Here is a 17,403-nt window from a genome sequence, read left to right on the forward strand (position 1 = left end):
TAGCTTTTATTTTTTTATGACCAGCACTGTAGGTGCGCGAGACAACTTCACCAGCATCATAGCATACATATCGATGAATCGTTATGACATAAGAAATACGAGTGAGTGTAATAACTATGTAAAAATAAATATTAACGTGTTAACCTCTCTAGGGTCGGCGGGACGAAATCGTCCCACCTACTCAACAGCCAGTTGAATCCCGTGGCGCGTTATTCAAATACCTTAGAAATGCTATTACTTCAATTTCTCAAACATATGACTATTTTACACCATGTTAAAGACAAGACTCTCGTTAATCTAACAACACTGTCCGATTTCAAAAAGGCTTTACAACAAAAGCAAAACATTAGATTATGTCAGCAGAGTACCCAGCCAGAAATAATCAGACACCCATTTTTCAAGCTAGCATATAATGTCACATAAACCCAAACCACAGCTAAATGCAGCACTAACCTTTGATGATCTTCATTAGATGACAACCCTAGGACATTATGTTATACAATACATGCATGTTTTGTTCAATCAAGTTCATATTTATATCAAAAAACAGCTTTTTACATTAGCATGTGATGTTCAGAACTAGCATACTTCCGGTGAATTTACTAAATTACTCACGATAAACGTTCACAAAAAAACATAACAATTATTTTAAGAATTATAGATACAGAACTCCTCTATGCACTCGCTATGTCCGATTTTAAAATAGCTTTTCGGTGAAAGCACATTTTGCAATATTCTGAGTAGATAGCTCGCCATCACAGGCTAGCTATTTAGACACCCACCAAGTTTAGCACTCACCAAAATCAGATTTACTATAAGAAAAATGTTATTACCTTTGCTGTCTTCGTCAGAATGCACTCCCAGGACTTCTACTTCAATAACAAATGTTGGTTTGGTTCAAAATAATCCATAGTTATGTTCAAATATCCTCTGTTTTGTTCGTGCGTTCAAGACACTATCCGAATGGTAAAGAAGGGTGACGCGCACGATGCATTTCGTGACAAAAAAATTCTAAATATTCCATTACCGTACTTCGAAGCAAGTCAACCGCTGTTTAAAATCCATTTTTATGCCATTTTTCCCGTAAAAAAAGATAATATTCCGACCGGGAAAGCGTGTTTAGGTTCAAAGACGAAAGAAAATAAAAACATTGGGTCGACTCGTGCACGCGCCTCAGCCCATTGTCCTCTGATAGAGCACTTGCCAAAAGCGCTAATGTTTTTCAGCCAGTGGCTGGAATTACATCATTCAGCTTTTTCCCGCCTTCTGAGAGCCTATGGGAGCCGTAGGAAGTGTCACGTTACAGCAAAGATCCTCAGTCTTCAATAAACAGTCAAGAAGCTCAAGGAATGGTCAGAGAGGGCACTTCCTGTACAGAATCTTCTCAGGTTTTTGCCTGCCATATGAGTTCTGTAATACTCACAGACACCATTCAAACAGTTTTAGAAGCTTTAGGGTGTTTTCTATCCAAAGCCAATAATTATATGCATATTCTAGTTTCTGGGCAGTAGTAATAACCAGATTAAATCAGGTACGTTTTTTATCCGGCCGTGTAAATACTGCCCCCTACCCCCAACAGGTTAAATTATGTGACGTGCAGTCATATTCAGGTCCTGATTGGTCAACAAGCTTATTTGACACATCTTTTTTGACACGCAAAGACCCAAACGGCGTTCCATAGAAATCCTGGTTGAGAATGAAACGACTGAACAACGAAACAGCACAGCAAGTCAGTGAAAGAAATAGGTAGAGATGTTGTTTTACTGATAATGGGGACATATTTAAATGGCAACAAAATAACCTTTTGGTCAGTGTGGTGTGTGTGTGTGTAACCTTTATTTAACCAGGGAAGTCAGTTAAGAACAATTCTTATTTACAATGACGGCCTACCCCGGACAACGCTGGGCCAATTGTGCGCCGCCCTATGGGAATCCCAATCCGGGCGGATGTGATACAGCCTGGATTCAAACCTGGGACTGTAGTGACGCCTTCTGCACTGAGATGCAGTGCCTTAGACCGCTGCGTCCGTGTGTGTGTGTGTGTGTGTGTGTGTGTGTTTTAAGCATTCTAGTAGTTAAAAGGCCGCTAAAATGTTAAATATGGGCATCGTTTATTGGCAAGGAAAATATTGGATATCGTATAGGCCAAAAATGTCATGTCGGTGCATCACTAGTGGCTACACTAGGCACAATGAAGAGACCAGACCGGGGTTGTGTTCAGTAGAACTCATTGCAGCAAAACACTGAAGCGAAAATGCCAAAATTAGCATTTATTGGATAAGTTCAAGTAGCTACCTACTCCAATTGTCCACCATTTGGTACCTACTGAATACGACCAAGGGCCTTGACTCCTGAACACTCCAATAGGGATATGGAAACAGCAGCCGTTGGGGAAAACACACTTCCAGAAGCCTCACAGGCGCACACACCCTGACCAATGTGTTAGTTTAACCCTTACTTCTCGTCAGCCAGCCACTGTTTACACAGTGTCAATGTGCACATTGTAAACCAGTCCAAGGGTTTCCAGACACACACAAAGCTAAGCTCTCGCTGAAGGCATGTTCTCTTTCACTCCATAGGAAGGTACACGACTAAGGGCCTTGACTCCTCAACACTCCAATAAGGATATGGAAACAGCAGCTGTTGGGGAAAACAAACTTCCTGAAGTTCTTTCTAGGTCCTTCTAGGTCCTTCTCAAAAACCCATTGGAGGAGGTCAGAGGGGAGGGGTTGAGGAGACGTGAGAAGTACGCAATTGAGTAGGCTTGGGCGGTATAACGTAGTATTTGGAAAAAGTCAGTGGACCGTTTTTCCCCAATAGTGTCAAAACTATTTCTTATTTTTTTTTATAAATTTGAATCTGTAGTAAATACCTAGTCAACTTGTGCAATACGTTGAGATAGAGAACATTGCGTTCATTTTATCGGTCACATTATGTAACTTACGGTAGTCCACAGTCACGTGGTGTTTGTTTACAAGCTAACAACGACAAGAGACCGGAGCCTTGTGTCAAGCACAGTAGTGCAGCATGCGCCAGGTGACCTAATTACAGTTTGCAATTCACAACTACCAGCTAGATATCTTATAACTATTAAATTAACTGTCTAAAAATGTTCTGAACACTCTGCTGTTGTGCATTTGGTTTGCTAATGTATTAGCTAGTTAACCACTTAGCTAGATGGCTAGCTTATTCCAAAATCAAGCATGTGCCTAGTAACAGTAGAATTCCCTCCTGGATCAAGAACCTTGCCAGCTAATATTAGTTTTGTGCGTGCAGAAAACTGAGTAGGGTTTGAGTTACTTGTATACATACTTTAGGTCAGAAACTGTACAAAACGTTCGCAATGCGGTCGTTAGCATTTAGGTTAGTGTTGTCTATCAGGATTCCTTAATACTTGTTAGCATTTTGGTAAGGGACTTTACGCTTTGAAAATTAGTACTTTTTAAATAAATACTGCAGTCAACTTGTGCACTATGTAATAAAGCATATTGCGTTCATCATTTTGCCAGGCAGGTAATTTTTTTATTATGAAGCTTAACGGTACTAGTTTCCCAAAACAGCAGTTAAATGTTATTGGTCACATACACGTTTAGCAGATGTTGCGGGTGTAGCGAAATACTTGTGTTCCTAGCTCCAACAGCAGAGTAATATCCAACACTACACAAATCTAAAAGTAAAATAATGGAATCAAGAAATATTAGGATGAGCAATGGTCGGAGTCCGGAGTGTGTGAGAAATACTTTTGTATGTGGACTCCCCTACAAATTAGTGGATTTGGCTATTTCAGCCACAGCGACAGGTGTATACATTTTTTTTGCACACAGCCATGCAATCTCCATAGACAAACACTGGCAATAGAATGGCCTTACAGAAGAGCTCACTGACTTTCAACGTGGCACCGTAATAGGATGCTACTGTTCTAACAAGTCAGTTTGTCTAATTTCTGCCCTGCTAGAGCTGCCCCGCTCAACTGTAAGTGCTGTTATTGTGAAGTGGAATTGTCTAGGAGCAACAACGTCTCAGCCACAAAGTGTTAGGCCACACAAGCTCACAGAATGGGGCCGCCGAGTGCTAAAGCGCGTAGCATGTAAAAATCTCTCCTCGGTTGCCACATTCACTACAGAGTTCCAAACTGCCTCTGGAAGTAACATCAGGACAAGAACTGTTTGTCGGGAGCTTCATGAAATGGGTTTCCATGGCTGAGCAGCCGCACACAAGCCTAAGATCACCATGCGCTAAGCCAAGCGTCGGCTGGAGCGGTGTAAAGCTAGTCGCCATTGGACTCTGGAGCAGTGGAAATGCGTTACGTTTGGGGGAAAAAATGTGCCCCTTCTGTGCACTAGCGGTAATAATGTATATCCCGGGATGGCACAGGCATGGAATGAAGGTATGGAAATCTGGATATAGCTCAACCCTACAATTCAGTCTCTCCCCCCTCTCGCTATCCAACTTCCAGCAGGATGTGGAAACAGTGAGTCAGTCAACGTGGTAGATCAGCAGGTGGCTGGGTTGTTTCCCAAAATTGCACCATATTCCCTAAAGTGCACTACTTTTGACCAGGGCTCTGTGGAGCTCTCGGTCTAAAGTTGTGCACTGTATAGGAAATAGGGTGCCATTTGTGAGGCAGTCCCAGTCTGGAGGATGAATGCTAGCAGCTAGGGACCAGCCCTACAGTCTGTCCACTTCTCTCTCTCACTCACACACGAGGGGAGGGTTAGATATTGGAAGGGAATCCCAGTGCAGGGAGACTTTTCACACACTCCTATGTCCGTTCTAGTGGGGGGGGGGGGGGGGGGGGCGATAACGTCACCCTCGAGCAGACAGTCACCTGCTTCCTCTACAACAGAACATTTACAGGAATCTGCTCTGTGCCCTTTCAGAACGGCCCAGGTTCATGTTACAGCGGACCGTGGATGCGCGTGTACCACAACACACAGTGTAGTACAGACGTTGTAAAGTAGTCAACATTAAAATTCCACCAAATCAGAAGACAGACAAAGCTAGAAAAACAAGTTCAACCAAAAAAGACAGTTATATTTTTTCTCTAAAGAACAGTTCCCCCCCTCCAGGCAGAAGACAGAACAGTTCCCCCCCCCCCTCCAGGCAGAAGACAGAACAGTTCCCCCCCCTCCCCCTCCAGGCAGAAGACAGAACAGTTCCCCCCCTCCCCCTCCAGGCAGAAGACAGAACAGTCCCCCCACAAGCAGAGGGCAAAAAAGAACCTTCACCTGAAACTGTATCTGTCACACACATGAGGGCCTCTGATGAGTGAGACACACAGGGATGTCACTAACCTCCAGTTATTTGCAGCTCATTACACAGAGACAGTAGGGTCTCACACACCTTAAGGTGTATCAAGTGTCCTGCTGAAGGTGTGTATTAGTCTGCTCTGCAGTGGAGATGTGTCTGTGAGTGAGTGGCCCCCAGGTCTGTCCGTCTGATAGGATTCATGGTATTTTGCCTGTAAAATATTGGGCTGTGTTTATGACCCCCTTAAAAAACAAGCCCATTTTTACCACACTCTGGCCTGTATACGTGTTTTATACCTCCCGTGTGCATTCCGGCTTGCCGGGTACAACTGGTAGTAGTAGTTTGCAGATGTGGGTGGGCATCTATTTTAATAAATCCATTGAATAAACCCCATTAAAAAAGAACTCCATTGGTCCGACAAACAAACTATCCAGTCAGCGGCAGTCCTGTGGGCGAAAACAGCTCGTTGATGACAGAGGTCGAAGGAGAATGGCAAGAATCATGCAAGGTAACAGACGGGCCACAAACAGACATAACGGCTCAGAATTCTGAACACCAATGTTGTACTATCTTGGAACACACAACTTGTCGGTCCTTGCCACGGATTGGCTATTGCAGCAAACGATCACACCGGGTTCCACTCCTATCAGCTAAGAAGCGGCTCCAGTGGGCACGCAAACACCACCAATGGACAATTGAGGAGTGGAACAACATTGCCCGGTCTGACGAATCCCGGTTCCTGTTGCGTCATGCTGATGGCAGTCAGGATTTGGAGTAAGCAACACGAGTCCATGACCACATCCTGCCTGGTGTCAACGGTACAGTCTGGTGGTGTAATGGTGTGGGGAATGTTTTCCTGGCACACGTTTGGTCCCTTGAATTGATTCATGTTTCCATGTCCCAAAGAATTCAGGCTGTTCTGGATGCAAAAGGGGGTCCGACCTGGTACTTGATGGGTGTATCTAATAAACTGTCCGCTTAGTATATTTATAGTAAGAATATAACAGAATAAAATACAAAGAATATTTTTCCCACAGAACTTGTGTCACGGGAACATGTGGAACTGCTGTCAAATAAAAAGTTATTTTGAAACAGAGCCCAAGCCTATGGTTTTTTGACACACAATGCATCTCTTTCCTACACTCACTGCACTTTGATAGGGAGCAGGCGTAGTGTTTCTTACATTGAGTGTATTTTCATCTTGATACTGATAGAAAATAATTGCAATCCTATTTTCAAAAGCATGCAAGTCTCGTGTTCATATTTCACAACCTCAGTGGGCTTTTGGAGTTGCCTTTACGCGACCAAGAAAATAATAATAGTCTACACTTGATTTAGGTTACATTATTGCATGCTAAATGTTTCTGAACAGACCTTGATGAGCAAATATATTAGATGAGCTATACCACCCCCCAGACTTATCTACCCAGCCAGAAACTAAATTAACCTATTCAGTGAAACAAACAAAAATCACATTGAGACAAGTCAGCGAAGTTACAGGCTTTTGGTTGAGAGTAGGCCTTTAAGTGAAGAGCAAAATAACCCACTTGTTAAACTACGTAACATGGCAACATGTTCTAATAAAAGGAACCAACAAAACACGACGATCATGAACATTGCTTTATCTTGGCCAGGTCGCAGTTGTAAATGAGAACTTGTTCTCAACTAGCCTACCTAGTTAAATAAAAGGTGAAATAAAAATATATATATATTTAAAAATCAAATCACCTCAGCTGACATTTCCCAAGCCTAACCGTAGTCAATGCCTCGCCTGGTTCACAAACTATTTCTCAGATAAGAGTTCAGTGTGTCAAATCGGATGGCTTGTTGTCCGGACCTCTGGCAGTCTCTATGGGGGAGCCACAGGGTTTAACTCTCGGGCCAACTCTTTTCTCTGTATATATCAATGATGTCGCTCTTGCTGCTGGTGATTCTCTGATCCACCTCTACGCAGACGACACCATTCTATATACATCTGGCCCTTCTTTCTATGCTCTTAAAAGCTAGTAAAACTAAATGCATGCTCGTCAACCGATCGCTGCCCGCACCCGCCCGCCCACTAATCTGGACGGTTCTGACCTATAATATGTGGACAACTACAAATACTTAGGTGTCTGGTTAGACTGTAAACTCTCCTTCCAGACTCACATTAAGCATCTCCAATCCAAAATTATATCTAGAATTGGCTTCCTATTTCGCAACAAAGCCTCCTTCACTCATGCTGCTAAACATACCCTCGTAAAACTGACTATCCTACCAATCCTTGACTTTGGCGATGTCATTTACAAAATAGCCTCCAACACTCTACTCAGCAAATTGGATGTAGTCTATCACAGTGCCATCCGTTTTGTCAATAAAGCACCATATACTACCCACCACTGCGACCTGTATGCTCACGTTGGCTGGCCCTCGCTACATATTCGTCACCAAACTCACTGGCTCCAGGTCATCAATAAGTCTTTGCTAGGTAAAGCCCCACCTTATCTCAGCTCACTGGTCACCAGAGCAACACCCACCCATAGCATGCGCTCCAGCAGGTATATTTCACTGGTCAACCCCAAAGCCAACACCTGCTTTGGCCACCTTTCCTTCCAGTTCTTTGCTGCCAATGACTGGAACGAATTGCAAAAAAAAAATAATCACTGAAGCTGGAGTCTTATATCTCCCTCTAACGTTAAGCTGCTCTGACAGCTGATGCTTACCGATCACTGTACCTGTACACAGCCCATCTGTAAATAGCCCAGCCAACCAACTACCTACCTCATCCCCATATTTGTTTTTCTGCTCTTTTGCACACCAGTATTTTCTACTTGCACATCCATCACTGCAGTGTAAATTGTAATTACTTTGCCACTATTGGCCTATTTATTACCTTACCTCCTTACTTCATTTTGTACACACTGTATACAGATTTTCTATTGTGTTATTGACTGTACGTTTGTTTATCCCATGTGCAACTCGGTGTTGTTTTTGTCACACTTCTTTGCTTTATCTTGGCCAGGTCGCAGTTGTAAATGAGAACTTGTTCTCAACTGGCCTACTTGGTTAAATAAAGGTGAAATAAATACAATTATTTTAAAAATATGCAAACGGATATTCGGTGAAAAAAAATAATAAAAAAGTCTGATATAGATTGATTTATCAAGACTAGTCCCAACACTTTTCTTAAGCAGACCGATGGCGCTGTCCAAATGAAAACGGTGCTGAAATTATCATCTAGTTGACCACACGCAGGTATAGGCTATTGCTTCAAATTTATTACATACGAGTGGATGACCTTAGGAGTTTCAGTAAGAAACAATTTGATACATACCTTCAAATTAGCTAACTTTATTCCAATATTTTCTTCATATCAGTGATATTTATTTCCACAGTAATTCTTAAAAATGGATCCATCCAGTTGTGATTAAGAAAACAATGCATGCTTAGTGGTGGGCTATGTGAAGAGAGAAGTGATATGTCTCGCAAAGTCTACAATTGGCAGGAAGATGGTTAACTGGCACTGCCTAGCAACCATTAAGAGTTTAAGAGGGCAGCGCGTGCCAATGCCGCCTCAGCATTAAGGCTATGTTTCATACTAAGCTGTAGGCAGAACTTTACCGAAATTATTACCAGGTCGTTGGGCAGGGGGGGAAAAAAAGAAAAAGAAAAGTGTTGGCTTTGATACCGGCAATACCTTTTAGATAGAAAGAAAAGGGAGAAAAAGTTGGTGGTATGGTCAAGTTGACGGAAAAACATCTTCGTATGAAAGAGATGAGTCTCTCAGACGAACACAGTGGACCAAGCCAAAGTGCGAGAGGAAGGAGGGAGGAATGTGGTTTGGGCGCTAGACTAGACACCAGACGGTATTTCCGGCACACACACACACAAATTGAAACATACGGGAGAGGCTGGGCCCCTCTTCCTCCCTCTCTTTCTGCCAGACAAACACAGCAGACAGGGAGTGCCAAATGACTGTACAGCAAGCAGTGTTCTCACACCTGCACAGCACACACACTAGAAATACACTATAAAAACGCTTTGAGTCCATAGTCTCGTTTAACCGATAACCTGCCAGGCTGCATTGAATTCAAATCAGCCTACCTGGAAAACACCAGTTTAAAATCAGGGTCATCTAACTAGTCAACTCTCCCTTAGTGAGCCATCATTAAATCGACAAGGCAAAAAACTAAGCCTACGTCCCAAACTAGACCCTATTCCCTATATAGTACATAATTCGTTTTACCAGAGCCCTATAAAATAGTGCGCTATATAGAAAATAGGGTACCATTTGTGACGTACCCTAATAGTCCAGTTTGATCAAGAAGAGAGGTCCTGTCATGAGACATAGCGATGAACCAGTCAACAGAGGAGAAACCATCTAGAGCTTTGTTTTCAGCTGGAGTCAGCCATTTTAATGGGTCCTGCTGGCCATTTCTATGGGTCCTGCTGGCCTGCTCTCTCACACTGTCCATTTTAAATGTTTTTTTTTCACAATGACAAAGAAAAAAACATTTAAATATTTTTTTTTTATAACTCTGCTCTGTAGAATCCTGTTTGGTTCTGGTCTTCAGTGAAAAGCACTGGTGGTGAAGGTGATGCAACTTGGGCATTCGCCCATGTATGGGCTTGGGTTGCCAGTTACTGTACACTCCAGTGGTACGAATAAAGATCAAAGGCCAGTTTCCCAGAAACATCTTCAGCCTAGTACTTGACTAAGGCATTCAATTAAGATTCTCCATTTAAATTGTATTTTATAACCATCAACAAATTGAATGACTTAAAAATAACTTTGGCATGCTTAAAAAGGTCATTTAAAGAGGGGAGGGGTGAATGTAATGAATCTAAACTGTCCCCAATATCTTGCCCAGAGGTCTGAGTGAGCGAGGGAGAGTCCACTACACCAGTCAGTGCTCTTGCCTATTGTCTAGTGATGGTTCTAGTGACCTCCAGCTGACCCGAAGGACAAATGATACTCTTCCCCTGTGTGTGAAACACACACACACACACTGCAGTGACCCAGAGCGGGAGAGACCAGCTGGTCAGCAGTTAGCCTGTCCGCCCCCGCTCTGATCTACTACACCATCTCGACTTACCCCCCACATTAGTGGGTTGCCAGTGTTTCCACGTAGATGTCAGCGCTAGTGTTGTTGTGTTTCCACGTAGATGTCAGCGCTAGTGTTGTTGTGTTTCCACGTAGATGTCAGCGCTAGTGTTGTTGTGTTTCCACGTAGATGTCAGCGCTAGTGTTGTTGTGTTTCCACGTAGATGTCAGCGCTAGTGTTGTTGTGTTTCCACGTAGATGTCAGCGCTAGTGTTGTTGTGTTTCCACGTAGATGTCAGCGCTAGTGTTGTTGTGTTTCCACGTAGATGTCAGCGCTAGTGTTGTTGTGTTTCCACGTAGATGTCAGCGCTTGTGTTGTTGTGTTTCCACGTAGATGTCAGCGCTTGTGTTGTTGTGTTTCCACCAGGAATGTGACACTAAAGGCTTGGGGCGAGCACAATCAACAACAGCACATGCTACATGTGTGTTTGACCAATAAAACTTGATTTGATTTCAAGACAGTTGCTTTGTGAGAAAGCGCTTAAGTTCAGTTAGCCCTTGTTATGTAAATTTACATTTATGTCATTTAGCAGACACTCTTATCCAAAGCGATTTACAGGAGCAATTAGAGTTACGTGCCATGCTCAAGAGCACAGACCGATTTTTCACCTAGTCTGCTCGGGGATTTCAAACCAGCAACCTTTCGGTTACTGGCCCAACACTCTTAACCGCTAGGCTACCTGCCATTCCAGCTGAAAAGTACCCAGGGCCCAAGTTCGGCCCAAGGTCAGAGCAGATCCGCCAGAGCCATGGCCCAGTGAGACATGAGGGGTTGGTCCGCATAGATGGAAACAGAAAAGTCTGAGTATTTTGGGTAAAACACAATAGGGTAAAATCTTCAATGAAAACTCACCATACAGGCAGCAGGAGGAATGTCACCTGTCCCCTATGTATCGTCTTACACACAGCAAGAGCTGGTTTCTTTAGACTCTACCAACGACAGTGCAACCACACTAAAAGTCTAACGCAAACTTATCTGTTGAGAAACACAATAAGAAGTCATTCTTACTTACTTTGTCGCTGGTTCGGTTGTAGTGGAACTTGTCCTTCATGTCCTCCAACAGCTGTTTGAGATGCGGCTCCTCTGCCGTTCCCAGGTACTTCCTCCCCAGCTGCAGGTAGCACGGCCATTTGGCCGAGTCAAAGCCCCAGTGACAGGTCCTCTTGTCCGGCGACTTGTGAGAGTGCATCACAAACTTCTGCGGAGAGAAGAGCAGCTGGCATTCCACGCACTGAATACAGGGCGACTCGGGCTTGGCGTAGAATTGGGGAACGAACAGACCCTGGCATTTCCCCAGACACTGGTGCTCCACCTGGAAGCTGGCCTCAGTCTCCTTGAGGAGCTCCTGGCCGGGTAGCTTAGTGATGGGTTCGGAGGGGAGCACAGCCCCCGGGCGGAGCAGGGCGTTACAGAGGCGTTGGGCGTCAGTTAAGGTGATGAGGCCGCAGGACGGAGCATTGAAGGGTAAAATACCCAGCACCTTGAGTATGTGGAGCTGTTCCCCGTCGCAGCGCGAGCAGTACACATAGAGCTCGTCGCACACCGAATTGATCTGCTGCAAGGAGAAGTGGCGGAGAACTGAGTTCAGCACCTGGGGGAGGCAGAGGCGCTTCTCCCCGCCGACGGCAAAGCACGAGATGGATTCTCCCTCGAGAAGGGAGTGGCTGAGTTCCGTGGAGCTGTCACTGGGCACCAGCAGGGGTATACCTCCCAGCACAGGAGGGGAGGGTAGAGGTGCCATGCCAGGATAGGAATCAGGGCCGGGGGAGGAGGATGCTTCGTGGCCAGAGCGGGCTGAGAAGGCTGCTGGGCCCCCCAGAGAGCGCGCGCTGCTGAGAGTGAAGGCTGCCAGCGTGTGTTTCAGCCCAGGGCTCAGGTCTAAAGCTTTCGCTCCACATACCTGGAACTCCCCCCTACTGTCCATCTCTATTGATCTAGTCATGCCTGGATCCACCTCCCGGTCCTGGGTCTGCTCCTCCCCAGCCTCCCTCTTTACCTTGGGGGTCCAGGGCAAGGGGGGCAGAGGGTCCAGGCTTCGGCGCTTCAGGTTCATCTCAGCCATCAGCCTCTTCTTAATGGGCACGTCTTCTATTCTCTCACGGTACAGCTGCTTCATGTTGCCCTTGAACGAGGTCAGGTCTTTGAATGGGGTTTTCAGACTCGTCTGAGTACTGGCCATGTCAGAGTTAGAGCTACGGATGAGTCTTTCCACGACCACCTTCGTTGGATCTATTCGTCCCCCGTTGAGTAGTCTATGTAGGTTTTGTTAGTATCTTTTCAAATGTTCCACATCTGCTGGTGTTCAGAAAGGTACATGGTGGAGACTGCAGTGTTTCTGTTCAGATTGTTGCGTCTAAGTCTCTGTCTGCTTCCTGTAGGGGATGGGAAAGGTTCAGGAGTTAACACAAACCAAGAGAGGAAACGAGGGGGGGGGGGGGGGGGGGGGGGGCTTTATTCTCCCCCCCCCCCCGTCGGTAAAACTAACTATATTAAAATGTATTCCATGTGTAAAAGGAATTGTCAAAGACTCTAGCCACGCAAGTCATAGACAGTCCGAGAAGCTATCTGGTAGCAGAGAGAACAATCTGCATTGACCCTAACTTGACTCATCACATGCGCTCCTGCTACTGTTAATTATCTATCCTGTTGCCTTGTCACTTTACCCCTACCCAAATGTACATATCTACTTCAATTATCTTGTACCCCTGCACATCAGCTGGGTACTGGTAGCCCGTGTATATAGCCAAGTTTCTTTACTCATGGTGTATTTAATTAATAGGCGTTTTACTTTTATCTCTGCATTGTTGGGAAAGTCCGTAAGTAAGCTTTTCACTGTTAGACTACACATGTTGTTTACAAAGCATGTGACGAAAAACATTTTATTTGAGACTAATTACAACCGATTATGAAATTAAAATGTTTGGGGGGGTTGCAAAAAAATGTATGTATATATTTAAGGTGTATTTTCTGGGGTGGGGGCTATCCTGTTTGAGGGTTGAGTGGCTCAACAGACCAATTGGGGGCCAAAAGGCAATTAGCATACCCATACCTCACCACCCAAACATCTCCCCATTCAGCCCTTTTCATTGAACCCCATGGGGCAATTCACATCCCAAGTTTTCACCCAATGGCAGTAAAATCACCATTCCATTGCCAACAGAAAGTGCTAGTTTTGTCAAGTTAAACCAACCAGGTAGCAAGACAACAAACAACTAGTATATAGCTTGTCTCTCTGGCCCTCTCTAGGTCTCTAAATACTGTCACAAAAAGTTCACACCTGGTACAGCCTAGGAACAATTTTCCCTGTTAAAATTACTCAAGACATTTAAATACTTTTTTATGAAAACTCAGTTATTGCCGTAGCCCTCATTTGCTGGCTTTTTATGCGATTTAAACTTGAACTTGTCCAATGTGTCAGACTAGAGGGACTGTTGCTATCAACTGGATCACTGAGAATGCGTTCCGAAAAATCTGAGGCGGGGCTTAGTGAAGGGTCAATACGTTACGTTACTGAAACGCAGTGTGACATTCAATGGATGTGGAACATGGTATTTTCCCTACACCGCAGAACCTAGCTGCATTTAAAGCTCACAACTCCGACTATAATAAAACGGTGTATACCTAAACGACTGTTGTATTAACAGTAAATACAGTACACTGTTAACTACTGTAATCCAACATTAGGAAAATATATCTACAGCATTTCAGTGGAAACAGTCAACATTCGGCGACAACATGACAAGCAGCCTCCCATATAACTAGCCACAATCACATTGAGTGCTTGTGTGACCAATCTCATCCATGTAAAAAAAAAAAAATGACTCAAAGACAAACATATAGGGCAAAAATATATAAATACTGCATTTAGGCAGTCGAATGTCTTTAACGGTGCATATTCAGTAGCCGTGTGCTGACGACAGTACAGCATTCTACCAGCCGCACCACTGACTGACATCCATGCAGTAACTACAGTATGTACAGATCTGTCCACCAAAGGAAGCAACTATCGGGGTACAAAACGCGGGGCTGCAGACCAGGTGGTTGTAGTTATTGTTAAAAATCCCATTCTCTAGTATGGCTCCGCGTCATAATTAAATGCAATAATACCGAATGCTTCACCAATGCAATGGAGAACAGGTTCAAGGCGAGCTTCACCACCCTTGATTCATTCACGCGTTGCCTACCAACCAAAACGGAAATGTTTCCACGCAATACAAATAACATAGTTGTATAGTTATTTTTTTTAACAGGGTTGTTAATATTGATATTCAAAATACGTCAATTTTCTCCTGAAAAAAACAATAAAATTAAATTAAAAAAAATGGACGTTGAGATTGGAGGGTCCCTTACCCTGTTTTTTTCTCCATCTCACACAGTATCCCCTTCGTAGCTAGCAAGGACAACGCGCACAGCTCCATTCATTCCTTTCCTCTCCAAACTCCCTTTCTCCCCCTCGTCTACAAACTGTACTTCACCTCCTCTGGCTCGCCACGGTCATGGCACTGGTATGTAGACAGCACTGATAATGACATTCACTGGCTAGGCTGCTGTCTGCTACGAGACTGTCTAACACCGACCTACAATTAATTACCAACTAACGTTAACGTCGTTAGCTAGCTGAACGTAGAACAACATTCCGGGCTTAGCTAACGTTAGCAACACATTTAGCCAACACGTCTGAATACAAAAAAATGTGCTAGCAAGGTAAAGCCAAGGCTGTGGTGTATTTTACACCAACGAACCACAACAAATAAGTATTTCGGAATATAAAACTGATACAATAGCGAATAGTCTGGGTTAATTAAATGTTGAGGGGGTAATTACGGCAACATATGAGGACTGTGCAAGAGAAAACACAAAACCAATTCGATAACTCGAATTAACATTGTTTTCGCTCAACTTTAACTACAAAAAAATGTATATTGAAGCCAGTTGGGCAAACGGGGATTGAAGTTAGCTTAGCATGGCCACTGAATACACATCCAACCGCAACGCTGTGTGAAGCCAAAGCCAGCTAGCCTAGGCTAGCTAACCTTTACTAGCGACCGCTTGTTAAAGCCTCAAATCATAGCTCCATTTCGGGAAAAAAAACGTCAAATAATCAAAAATGAAAACGTGATAAATTACATATTTACAATCAAGCTAAAAACAACGTACAGAAACCCGTTTAAAAATACTTGCCTGAATGAGGTCGTTTCGGCTTCTCTTCCTTCGGTTCTACCGACCATCAACAAGCTACAGTTAGAAACCACTACTGCTCGAGCCACACAACGTCACAACACTACCTAATGACGATGATACGTCACCCAGACTCCAATTGGGCATTTCACGGAAACTGTGCGGGGGTGTCTGTCTGTCTGGTCTGTCTGTCTGTCTGTCTGTCTGGCAGTCTGTCTGTCTGTCTCGCTGTCTGTCTGTCTCGCTGTCTGTCTGTCTCGCTGTCTGTCTGTCTGTCTGTCTGTCTGTCTGTCTGTCTGTCTGTCTGTCTGTCTCGCAGTCTGTCTTGGTTTGTGTAGCACATCTGCAGTACTAAGTGAGTGTGTGAGAGAGAGAGAGAGAGAGAGAGCCTCACCAACCATATAACCCGGTCATATAACGATTTGTTTGGATTCCCATTCGTTCTGTTCTTGATGTCCTTGAGTCTAGTATATTTAGGTTACATATTAACTAAGGTTTATACTCTGTAAATGGCCCACTGTTAAGAATGTTTTACTTAAAACAATTATCTTATTATTAAATTATTTAAAACAATTATCAACATACACAGGCATATCTATACTATACCATATTTTAATTATAATATATCTATTTGGCCCATATTGTTTGGTTTATTTGTTATGTTTTAACACTGTTGATTTCTTTCCCAGTAACATCATGTCCTGGGGTGACATTAGTTTGGCAGTTGATCACACCAAACAACGAATTTGGGCTTTCAGTCAAGTTTGTAAACGTACGAAAGAAACATATGAAAGGTTGTTTGAGGATAAGAGATAAAATACAACACATCAAATCCATTTACCAAGCTGAGATCATTTTGGGACATTTTAGGTGGTGCCTAACCCCCCCATAAAAAACTCTCCCCATTCTATTTAAAATGTTACACTTACAGTATCTATTCAGAATGCATTTCCCCAGCAAAATGAAGAAAGCGAGGGAAATTATGTTACCTGCAATGACGATAAGTCATACCTTAGACCTGGCGCCAGTTAAAAGTCATAGCTGTGTGATTCACTAGCTGGTGCCTGTGATGAGAGTGGGGCGTAAAAGAGGTGGATTGCTCACTGTGTTAATGAATGTGGAGTTTGGCTGAAATGTGTGACTTGTCTGGATTGATTGGACTCAGAGGCGTCAGGCCCATTGAAACTGAGAGGGCAGAACACAGCGTCCTTATTTTGTAATACATCTTGTACATTTTACACACAATTCATAATTAATATAAAAATATATAATAGATATGGGGAATCATCAGTGCCCCCTCAAAAAAAACATGTAGGGCTGCTTGTGGCCTCTGCTCTGACTGGGCTGATAATTCGAGATGCGTCCCAAATGGCAACCTATTTCCGGCGACAGAGTCCACTATTTTGACCAGAGCCAAAGTAGGGCCCTGGTCAAACATAGTGCACTATATATAGGGAAATTTTAAAAAATCAAATCAAATATAACAAATAGAGTGCCATTTAGGATGCACCTATTAATGATTTACGCCTATGACTGGGTTGCTGCTGGCTGGGGCTTCCTGTATCAGGGATGAGTCATTGGCTTTTTTTTTATATGATATGTGGAAAGGGAAGGGCTGCAGTGCTCTGGTTGCTCTATCTACTGTCCACAACACCACGACCATGTTTAAAGCTCTACCCCCGCCCTGAGAATCAGAAGGGCTAGGGCAGTTTTCCTATAGGCTATATGTAAATGTGTAATATTTCATATTAGACTCACATTATATACACTAGGCCAGGGGTGGGCAAACCTTTTTGCTCAAGGGCCAGACCGAGATTTTAAAATTCAATGGAGGGCCGCACATATTGTTTTGGTATGATTTGTTTGTCAAAATCTATTTGCGGGCCCAAAAA

General features: G+C 43.7%; 1 protein-coding gene across 6 annotated transcripts in view; it reads right to left on the reverse strand.

The window, feature by feature from the left end:
• LOC106569597 (ski-like protein) overlaps positions 1-15,841 on the reverse strand; it is a 46,559-nt gene extending 30,718 nt beyond the window's left edge. For 2 of the 6 annotated variants that reach the window (XM_082961006.1, XM_014141114.3), the window contains exons 1-2: positions 15,515-15,841; positions 11,346-12,705 (exon numbers count right to left, since the gene is read on the reverse strand). In XM_082961006.1, the coding sequence (XP_082817132.1) occupies positions 11,346-12,512 (1,167 nt within the window). In that variant the 5' untranslated portion in view covers positions 12,513-12,705; positions 15,515-15,841. Of the gene's footprint in view, positions 1-11,345; positions 12,706-14,683; positions 14,876-15,510 lie in introns of those variants that run through there. The other 4 variants (XM_014141115.3, XM_014141112.3, XM_082961005.1 and 1 more) reach the window with 3 other exon arrangements.
• Positions 15,842-17,403: the final 1,562 nt, after the last annotated feature.

Source organism: Salmo salar, chromosome 14 (assembly GCF_965601325.2).
Source record: "Salmo salar chromosome 14, fSalSal1, whole genome shotgun sequence".
In the NCBI taxonomy this organism is placed as follows: Eukaryota; Metazoa; Chordata; class Actinopteri; order Salmoniformes; family Salmonidae; genus Salmo; species Salmo salar.